This window comes from Lithobates pipiens, unplaced genomic scaffold (genome assembly GCF_037356315.1).
Source record: "Lithobates pipiens isolate NorthernLeopardFrog02 unplaced genomic scaffold, aLitPip1_a1.2 Scaffold_25, whole genome shotgun sequence".
Classification (NCBI taxonomy): Eukaryota; Metazoa; Chordata; class Amphibia; order Anura; family Ranidae; genus Lithobates; species Lithobates pipiens.
This window is the reverse complement of record NW_027507787.1, coordinates 232,931,896-232,943,326: the sequence shown is the minus strand read 5'-3', so window position 1 is coordinate 232,943,326 and position 11,431 is coordinate 232,931,896. Positions and strand designations below refer to the sequence as shown.

At 45.1% G+C, this 11,431-nt stretch overlaps 1 protein-coding gene across 1 annotated transcript in view; it reads right to left on the bottom strand.

The window, feature by feature from the left end:
- Nucleotides 1-7,027: 7,027 nt before the first annotated feature.
- Nucleotides 7,028-11,431, bottom strand: part of LOC143930957 (neurotensin receptor type 1-like) — a 66,579-nt gene continuing 62,175 nt past the window's right edge. The window contains exon 3 of the mRNA XM_077455660.1: nt 7,028-9,186. Coding sequence (XP_077311786.1) covers nt 8,726-9,186 — 461 coding nt within the window. The 3' untranslated portion in view covers nt 7,028-8,725. The remainder of the gene's footprint in view (nt 9,187-11,431) is intronic.

Below are 11,431 nucleotides of genomic sequence, written 5' to 3'. Positions count from 1 at the left end.
ACCAGAGCTTCTAGTGATGAAGATGAACTGCGCTGCAACTGGCTCCAGGTCGCTGGGTCTCCCAGCTCATGCACACGGTAGGCTACAGGAAAAAAGAGAGCAAGCAGCAGCCAAGGACAACAAAGGGATAGTCATGAGATAAGCCAAAGGTCAGGGCAAGTAGCAGACAAGGATAAACAGAGAACATGCCAGAGGTCATGGTAACAAGCAGGCAGGGATAGTCAAAGAACAAGCCAAGATCGGTAACAGAAACAGACGTAGAGCACATGGCAAGCAGGAGACAGTTAACCAAACACACACTATTGCTCGGGCAAGGCAGGCTTGGACAGGACAGTGTTAAATAGTGTATCCTGTAGAGGCTAGGGTGGAGCCACGCTGAGGGAAGATTACTTAACCATGCAGGTGTGAGAGTGCAAGCCAAGGCTGACACACAGACCAGGTAAGCAGACAGACAGGGCATGAAGGTATTACTAGCGATTCATAAAACTCTGACTGTTTCTCCTACAGCTCCCTGCTACTACATCTTTACAGGCTCGGGCCTTTCACTGTCCTAGCATGAACAGTATGGAGCAATGAGCTCCTAGCAGCTTCCTTGCACAGACTTACCCCCTCGGGAGGTTTTTGCCACTAACCTCTACTCTCGCCAAGTGCCCCCCCCCCAATTCTTACCTGAGCCCCCTCCTATCCAGCCAGTGGAGGCCCATAATGCAGGGACCCCCTATCCATGCATCCGACCTACTATTGAGTGATCAACCGTGTATGAGCTATGAACTTCCTCCTGGTTCTGCTCGAGGTCTGGGGTTTGCATACCCCTTAATCTGAGGTCTGTTTTGCTATTTGGCAATTTATTGAAGGGGGTGGGATAGGAGTTTATTCTAAAAGAACCATTACCATTAGCAAACATACTGAAGGAACCTTAATTGATCTCTGACATAATAATGTATGTAATGTCCTTGGAAACGGATACTCAAAAATTAAAGTGGAGCTCCACCCAAAAGGGGAAGCTTCACTTGTCTGCCTTTGGGGGGAGTGGGTACCTAGTTCCTCGGAAGTTGGCCCTCCCCTCCTCTCCTCCTTCCCTCCCCACCGAATCCGGCCCATTCACAGAGCGCAGTGCGATTCACGCATGGGCAGTAGGAACATGGCTTTCCCTTACCAAAGATGGAGATGCCAGCACCTGAGAGCCGATTCAGGAATGGGCTCAGGTGAAGATGGCGCTGGATGCCTGGGCAGCTATATTACCACAATATTTGTAGCTACTCACTTTATTTTTGGAGGAGGGGTGGAACTCCTCTTTAAAAAGGCGGCCCACTGGATAAAGTCTTAGACCTTTGAGAGATGGGTGTTGAAGTGACCAATTATATAGACAGTGGCAATACTCAGGAATGGGACAAGAGGTAGGGCAAGAGGGGAAGCTGCCCCAGGCACAGGTGTAAGGGTGAGCACCTCCTCATCACACATACACTTCAGGTAAGTGGCTGGCCACCAGAGGGCTGTAGCTTCATGCCCACCTTCACATGTACTGCAGTCACACTGTACTATAACATGCCCATTCTCCACCTCGTCCACCATAGCTGACACTAAAAGCACACCATGCATGCACAACTACCTTCTAGTTCAAGGATATGCAATTAGCTGACCTGTTGCAAAACTACAAGTCGCATCATGCCTCTGCCTCTGGGTGTCATTCTTGTGACTGTCAGAATCTTGCTATGCCTCATGGGACTTGTAGTTCTGCAACAGCTGGAGGTCTGCTAATTGCATATCCCTGTTCTAGTTGCTGAAAAGCAAATGATTGGCTGTGCATGTGCAGTGCACACCCCATGCCAAGCATGAGCAGCCAAAGCAAGGGGGCAGAGAATGGGCATAGAGCCGTATAACCATTCTACGGCATTGAATAGCAGTGGTGTAGGGGGTGCCGTTCTGCATTCTTGCCCTGGTCACTGTACAAACCTGTCCTGGTACTGCCATTACTTACAGCTTGAAAGGAAAAATAGGTGTCACCAGCACTGCAATGATGCTCAATACCAGCTACGATTAATGTAAGCCATCTGAGAAACCCTGATCAAGGCAACATTGACCAAAATTTTAGGAAGTCTACTAAGTCTACTCCATTAGGTGTCTGGACCTATGAGAGTTGGGTGCTAAAACGACCAATTAAATGGATGGTGCTATCACTCAGATTTTAAATTAAACTAATACTCATCACAAGATTGTATTAGGCCGCGTACACACGGGCGGACTGTTCGTCCAACTCGTCCGCTCGTGTGTGGGCTTCAGCGGACAGTTTCAGCGGACAGTCTGACGAACAAAGTTTTTCGGAATTTCCGTAAGACTGTCCGCTGAAACTTGGTTTGAGCGGACAGTCCGCTCATGTGTAGGCTTGTTCGTCAAACTAAGTTCCGCGCATGCTCAGAAAGGATTTACACGCCGAAGGTTGCATTGCAGTGTATAGGACTTCGAATCTCTCGTCCCGTCGTACGTGCCGTTCACGTCATCGCGCAAGTTTTCAGCGGACTGTTCGTTCGTCGTGTGTGGTCAAGTCCGTTCATGCTAATTTTGAACGGACTGTTTGTCAAACTGTTTGACGAACCTAGTTGGGCGGACAGTCCGCCCGTGTGTACGTGGCATTAGTCACCACAAATGTGATATTTTGGAGCCACCTGAGGATCCTTGACCAAGACAAGGGGGACCCAAGTTTCAAGGAGCCTGACCCATTCCAGACCTATGAGAGTTGGGTGCTGAAGTGACCAATTAAATAGATGGTGTCAATACTCACAATTTAAGCTAAAATAACACTCAGTACAAGCTTTCATTATTCAAGACAGATATGATATCTTAGAGCTATCTGAGGACCTCTGACAAAGCAACAGCGACTAGTGATGGATGAACTTCCGAACGCGAACCGCGAACGCGGTCAAAAGTTCACAAACCGCAAAGTTCGCGGCTGGCCCCATTGACTTTAATGGCAGGCGAACCTTAAAAACCTACAGGTCATATTTTCAGCCACAAAATACTTACTAGATGTGCACACATAGTCCCACCACATGGACACTGACATAACATAATGAATCTGGAATCGACAACGACAAGCATTCTTTTTTTATCTGTGAAATTTTGACAATTCAGGAGCGCATGAAGGCCATGGAGGAGAGGCAAGGTCAGGGAAGGCTATGAAGAGTGCAGGAGATGATCACCCGAACTGTGATATAGAGCACTGACACCAGCACCGAGATAGAGAGCACTGACACCACACCAGCACCGTGATAGAGAGCACTGACACCAGCACAGTGATAGAGAGCGCTGACACCAGCACCGAGATAGAGAGCACTGACACCACACCAGCACCGTGATAGAGAGCACTGACACCAGCACCATGATAGAGACTGTCCCTCAGTCCCTACACTGATAAAAGACAGTTGCAGAATCGGGCAGCAGTCAAGTATAATATTCTTTCTATATTTGAAAGAAAGTAGATTATACGTGTACAACCCTATATACTGTACACCTATACCAGTCCTTAAAAGGACCTTTGTGGACCTAGTAGCTAGTGATTTGCAGACTGTCTCTCAGTCCCTACACTGACAAAAGACAGCTGCAGAATCGGGCAGCAGTGCACTCAGCAATCACCAGCACTCTATATACTGTACACCTATACCAGTCCTTAAAAGGACCTTTGTGGACCTAATAGTAATAGCTAGTGATTAAACTGACTGTCCCTGCTCCACACAGCGTCCTGTCCCTACACTGACAAAAGACAGCTGCAGAATCGGTCAGCAGTGCACTCAGCAATCACCAGCATAGCAGTGCACCAGAACCTTATATACTGTACTACTATACCAGTCCTTAAAAGGACCTTTGTGGACCTAGTAGCTAGTGATTTGCAGACTGTCTCTCAGTCCCTACACTGACAAAAGACAGCTGCAGAATCGGGCAGCAGTGCACTCAGCAATCACCAGCACCCTATATACTGTACACCTATACCAGTCCTTAAAAGGACCTTTGTGGACCTAATAGTAAGCTAGTGATTAAACTGACTGTCCCTGCTCCACACAGAATCCTGTCCCTACACTGACAAAAGACAGCTGCAGAATCAGTCAGCAGTGCACTCAGCAATCACCAGCACAGCAGTCAGCAGCAGTGCACCAGAACCCTATATACTGTACACATACACCAGTCCTTAAAAGGACTTTTGTGGACCTAATAGCTAGTGATTTGTGTCACTACAGTCTATCCCTGCTTCACACAGCGTCCTGTCCCTACACTGACATAAGACAGAATGTAAAATGGCCGCCAGATCAGGTCTATTTATAAGGTAGGGGGAATGTTCAATTGTCCATGTGCTGAAATGTCTCAATTGGCTGTCCTGTACCCCATGATGGATGTGTCATCATGGGTCAAAGTCCTTTCACAATGTAAACGCATATGTCCGTCGGGCGAACAGCGCTAGAAGTCCGCCGGTTTGGCGAATTGCGAACACGCAAAATTCGCTGCAAACCGACCGCCGGGCGAACCGCAAAGCCATCTCTAACAGCGACCCCAAATTCAAGGAGCCTGGCCCACTTCAGACCTATGAAATTTGAATCCTGAAGTGATCAATAAAATTGATGAAACCAAATTAAAACAGTGCTCAATACAAGCTTTCATTAGTCCTCACAGATGTGATATCTTAAAACATGGGTGCTCAACCTGTGGCCATCCAGCTGTTGTGGAACTACAAGTCCCACCATGCCTCTGCCTTCTGGAGTCATGCTTGTAACTGTCAGCCTTGCAATGGCTCATGGGTTTTGTAGTTCTGCAACATCTGGAGGGCCACAGGTTTCGCACCCCTGTCTTAGAACTACCTGAGAACCCCGGATCAAAGCAGCAGTCACCCTATTGATCAAAGCAATGATGACCACTCGATAAAGTGTCAGACCTTTGAGTGTTGGATGCTAAAGTAATACAGATCATGCCATTAATTTAAAGAAAAAGTAGGTGTCACCAGCATTGTAATACAAGCTTTTATTAGTGATGACAAATAAGAGCCACCTGAGAAAGGCAACATTGATCAAGGCAACATTGACCCCAATTTCAAGGAGCCTTGCCCACTCCATTAAGTGTATAGAACTATAGTTGGGTGGTGAAGTGACCAATTAAATGGATGGTACCATCATTCACAGTTTAAATGAAAACAATGCTTAGTATAAGATTTTATTAGTCACCCACAAATGAGATATTTCAGAGCAATTTGAGGATCCTTGATCAAGACAGCAATGACCCCAAATTCAAGGAGCCTGGCACATTCCAGGCCTATGAGGGTTGGGCGCTGAAGTGCCAAATGAAATACATGATGCCATTACTAAAAGTTTAAAATAAAATAATGCTCAATACAAGCCTCCCCGATTGAGGTTGCTCAAAACAAGCTTTTATAAGTGATGAAAAACATGAGCCACCTGAGAAACCCTGATCAAGGCAGCATTGACCCAAATTTCAAGGAGCCTGGTCCACTCATTTAATTGCCCAGAACTATAAGAGTTGGGTGGTGGAGTGACCATTTAAATGGATTATGCCATTACTCATTATTAAAACAATTCTCAATACAAATGTGATATTTCAGAGCCACCCGGAGACCCTTGGACAATGACCGAAAATTCAAGGAGGTTGGCCAACTCTGGATCTATGGAAGTTGGGTGCTGAAGTGACTAATTAAGTGAATAGTCAGTTGAAATTAAGACAATGATCTTTGCAAACTTTATTAGTCATGACAGATGTGATATCTTAGAGCCAGCTAAAGGACTTCTGATCAAGACAATTTATGGAGCCTGGCTCACTTAATAAAGTGTCCGATATTTTGGAGTTGGGTGCGGAAGTGACCAATTAAATGGATGGTACCATCAGTCATAGTTTAAATTAAAATAAGGCTCAGTACAAGATTTTATTGGTCACCACTAATTTTGTATTTCAGAGCCACTTGAGGATCCTTGATCAAGGCAACAATGGCCCAAAATTCAACCAGCCTGGCCCAATCTATTACGGTAAGTGTCCAGAACTATAATAGTTGGGTTGCAAAGTGACCATTTAAATGGATTGTGCCATTACTCATTATTTAAAAAAGGCTCAATACAAGATTTTATTAGTCGCCACAAATGTGATATTTCAGAGCCACCCGAAGACCCCTGAACAAGGTAACAATGACCCAAAATTCAAGGAGGTTGGCCAGCTCTAGATCTATGGAAGTTGGCTGCTGAAGTGACGAATTTAATGCCATTGTCAATAGTCAGTCGAAATTAAGATAATGCTCAGTGCAAGCTTTATTAGTCATGACAGATGTGATATCTTAGAGCCACCTGAGGACCTCCGATCAAGGCAATTTATGGAGCCTAACCAACTCATTAAAGTGTCAGATCTTTGAGGCTTGAGTGCTGAAGTGGCCAAGTACACAGATGATGCCATTACTTACAGTTTAAAGGAAAGGTAGGTGTCACCAGCACAGCAATACAAGCTTTTATTAGTAAAAGTAATTGTAAACACAAGATTTTATTGGTCACGACGGATGTAATATTTCAGAGCCACCCAAGGGTCCCTGATTAAGGCAACAATAGACATGCGCACTCCCGAAAAATGTGTTCATTTTCACTTCATTCCTTTTTTTTTTTTTTTCTGTTTTTCAGGTCATTCGTTATGATCGCAATTTGTAAATTCGAAAATTTGTAAATTTGTATATTTGAAAATCTGGAAAAACTAAAAAAAGAGAGAAAATCCGAAAATTCAAAAGAACCAAAACCTGAAAATTCTAAATAATAACTAACTAACTAATAATAAACTAACTATTAAATTATCGTTATTGGAATTTCCTTTAAAATTTGTCTGTTAGTGAACATAACAAATAAGAATTTAGCTGAAGTTACAAATTATCTGAAATAACGAATGTCGCATCTAAACAAATGGAACGGAACAAATTATTAATAAATAATAATAATAATACAAAGGTTTTATTATTAATAATATTGTTATTTATTATTATTAATTCATTCCATTCGTTTAGATACAGCATTCATTATTTCAGATAATTCGGAACTTTGGATAAATTCGTATTTGAATTCCAATACCTATAATTTAATAGTTAGTTATTGTTTTAGATTTTTGAATTTTCAGATTTTAAAATTTATGAATTTACAAATTTACAAATTTTACGATTTTTCGGATATTCAAACATACGAATATTCGGAAAAATTTGTTAAACGGGTTTTCGTTAATTCGGATGTTTCGGAATTAAAAAATTTATCAAAATCCGTAAAAAAAAAAATGAATTCGGTACAAAACCAATTTCACATGTCTAGGCAACAATGACCCAAAATTCAAGGAGCCCGACCCACTTAAGATAGTTGGGTTCTGATGTGACCAATTAAATAGATGGCGCCATTATTCACAGCTTAAATAATTGTAAACACAAGATTTTATTGGTCACGACAGATGTGATATTTCAGAGCCACCCATGGACCCCTGAGGGAGACAACAATGACCCAAAATTCAAGGAGCCCGGACCCACTCCAGAGAATTGGGTGCGGAAGTGACCAATTTAATGGATGGCGCCATTATTCGCAGCTTAAATAATTGTAAACACAAGATTTTATTGGTCACGAAAGATGTGATATTTCATGAGCTAAAAAAAGATGTGATATTTTAGTGCCACCCATGGACCCCTGATGGAGGCAACAATGACCAAAAATTCAAGGAGCCCGACCCACTCCAGAGAGTTGGGTGCAGAAGTGACCAATTTAATGGATGGCACCATAATTCACAGCTTAAATAATTGTAAACACAAGATTTTATTGGTCACAACAGATGTGATATTTCAGAGCCACCCATCGACCCCTGATGGAGGCAACAATGGCCAAAAATTCAAGGAGCCCGACCCACTCCAGAGAGTTGGGTGCTGAAGTGACCAATTAAATGGATTACACCATCACTCACAGTTTAAATGTACAAAAAATGCTAAGTACAAGCTTTCATTAGTCACGACAGATGTGATATCTTAAAGTCACCCAAGGACCTCTGATAAAGCCAATGGTGACCTAAAATTCAAGGAGCTTTATCCGCTCTAGGCCTAGGAGAGTTGGGTGCTGAAGTGACCAATTAAATGGGTGTTGCCATTACAGTTTGAGTTCGAACAATGCTCAATATAAGCTTTCATTAGTCTTGACAGATGGTGATATCTTAGATCCACCTGAGGAACCACCATCGAGGCTTGTGCTATATGCTGCCTGAACCTTCTCAACAGTTCATGATGGATACAGGATTCCCCATAGATGACAAATAGTGACTGCCATGATATATTGTTGTTTTTTTTTGTCCCCAAAGGTATCTCTCAAATTTTAATAGAAAGCAACAATAGATTAATTTTCAATTAAACCCCCATCAGGCTATTCCATGTAATCCTCTTATATGAAAGCTTGAAAGAATTCTCAGACCGAAACGTCGTTGTTATCAGCTGCACAAAGATGCTGCCTTTAAGTCCCGGAATTATTTGGAGCCTTGATTCTATAATCCTCTTACAAAGTGAATATTACATTTCCTCGCCAGTTCACAGCTCTTTTATTTTTTTACTTTTGCAATTCCAATACAATTAAATTCATACCAGGGATAATTTTATTAGAAGTAACCCTTTGTCAGCAACTCGCCATAACACTGTGGTCCTGTAATTGAAAATATGGGCACCCTTTGCGACAGTTTGAAAAGTCCTTTACGGAAACGCGTAGTCTCTGGTTTCCATGACGTCAAGGTGCCTGAAGGAAACGAGTTTTGGATCATTGGCTCGAGACTGACCCAAGCATTCTTTTTGCTCTCCTTCGTTTGAATTAAGTGTCCATGTTGATCGGGTGCTTGGAGCCGACGCGAGGGAAGATCCACCAGACCGAGCGCAGGAAGCGTGGTATGTGTGGCTGGGTCCATCTACGGATTTATCCTGCCATGGCAGAACAGCTGTGAGGGTTTCCCAGCATGCGCTGCGGAACGACGTAGAAGAAATGCAAAACAGTATTGGGTCCAGAGCGCTATTGAGGTACCAAAGTGGCAGAGATAGGTAGGTCTTCAGCAAGGTGTAGAGCTTAAGGATGTGTGTGTTCCAGTTGTCTATGTAGATCTGCATGAGTGACGAGGCAGTATCGGGAAAATTGCACAGGAAGAAGGCCACCACTACAGCTCCTGGAAGAAAGGACATTAGTTAGCAGAACTCAGCAAAAAAAAAATAAATGGAGCCACACATCTCATATACACTATATTGTCAAAAGTATTGGGCCGCCTGCCTTTACACGCAGGTGAACTTTAATGCCAGTCAAGTTCCTCCACCGCAAACTCGCTCACCATGTCTTAATGGACCTTGCTTCGTGCACTGGTTGGTCCAAATCATTTGGTGGAGGGGAGATTATGATGTGGGATTGTTTTTAAGGGGTTGGGCTTGGCCCCTTAGTTCCGGTGAAAGGAACTCTTATGCCCCGTACACACGAGCGGACTTTTCAACATCCAAAGTCCGTCAGACCGAGTCCGTCAGACTATCCGATCGTGTGTGGGCTGCAACGGACTTTAGCTTCGCAAAAGTCTGACGGACTTTAGAAATGAAGCATGCTTCAAATTTTCCCGACGGAACTCCGCCGGACCCGGTCCCCTTCGAAAAATCCGCTCGTGTGTATGCTACTCCGACGGACTAAAACCGACGCTAGGGCAGCTATTGGCTACTGGCTATGAACTTCCTTATTCGAGTCGGGTCGTACGTCATCACGTTCGAATCCGTCGGAGTTTAGTGTGATCGTGTGTGGCCAAGTCCGTTCGGCCGAAAAGTCTGTCAGAACTCCGTCGGAACTCCGGCGGAACTCCTTTGGAAGTCTGTCGGACATAAGTCCTCTCGTGTGTACGGGGCATTAAGGCGTCAACATACTAAGATATTTTGGATGATTTCATGCTCCCAACTTTGTGGGAACAGTTTGAGGATGGCCCCTTCCTGTTCCAACATGACTGCGCACCAGTGCACAAAGCAAGGTCCCTAAAGACCTGGATGAGCGAGTTTGAGGTGGAGGAATTTGACTGGCCTGACAATCCGGCTGTCTGTGTGCTAGTCCACCGGACTTTTGAAATGAACGGACTTTCCCGCACACAGAGGAAAGTCTGTTCATTTTGGACGCGGCTCCAGGTAGCCGGGACTAGCGAAGGAAGTCAATGTCGGCGCCTTTGGCGGCGAGATTGACACGTCGCTGGCCCTGTCACCTGGTATGGACTTAAAGGGGAAGCCCTACACCCTCCATATAAGACCCTTATCTGAGCACGCAACCCGTAGGGTGGGGGGCCGGTATCTGGGGGCCCCCTTATTAAAGGGGGCTCCCGGATTCCGGTAAGCCCCCCGCCCCGCAGACCCCGACAACCAACGGCCAGGGTTGTCGGGAAGAGGCCCTTGTCCTCATCCTCATCAAAGCACCCCCCCATGTTGTTGGCACGTGGCCTGGTACAGCTCAGGAGGGGGGGGCGCTGGCTCATCCCCACCCCCTTTCCTGACCGGCCGGGTTGCATGCTCAGATAAGGGTCTTATATGGACCGTTTTTTTCGGCATAGGGCTTCCCCTTTAAGTCCATACCAGGTGACGGGGCCAGCGACGTGCCGAAGGCGGCGACATTGATTTCCTTCGCTAGTCCTGGCTACCTAGAGCCGCGTTCAAAATGAACGGACTTTACTCCGTGTGTGGTCAAGTCCGTTCATTTCAAAAGTACGGCGGACTCCCGCCATAGTCCGGTTGTGTGTGGGCAGGTCCGCTCGTTCGGAAAGTCCAGCGGACTTCTGCTTCAAAGTCCGGCAGTTTGTCCGCTGGGCTAAGTCCGCCGGACGTCTGATCGTGTGCATGCGGCATAAGCCTTAACCCCTTGCCGCCGAGCGTACACAGATGTGCGTACTCGGGTTTCGGGGGTTATACCGGGATGATGCCCGCAGCTGCAGGCATCATCCCAGTACTGTTTTTAGACCCGGCGATCAGCTTTCCAGCGATAAAAGCCGCTCGGCTGTTATACCGGAGGAGCGGGAGGGGACGTCTCCCACTGCTCTTACCATCAACAATCCGCCACTTCTGATGGCAAGGAATAGACTGGAATGAAGCCGTAAGTGGCTTCATTCCAGTCTCCTAATTGTAAACACAGAAGCGACGTCATGGCGTCACTTCCCGTTTACTCGGCTGCCAATGGCGCCGGTTTTAAAAAAATATATAGTATCCAGAATTGCCAAAAACGGCGATCTGAATACTTTGAAGTGCAAAGGAGGGATTTTGGGTTTTTTAGACAACCAATCCCTCCATAAAGAGTACCTGTAACCACCTATCTATTACTGTCACAAGGGATGTTACACATTACTGTCACAAGGATGTTTACATTCCTTGTGACAGCAATAAAAGTGATCATTTTTTTAAAGCACC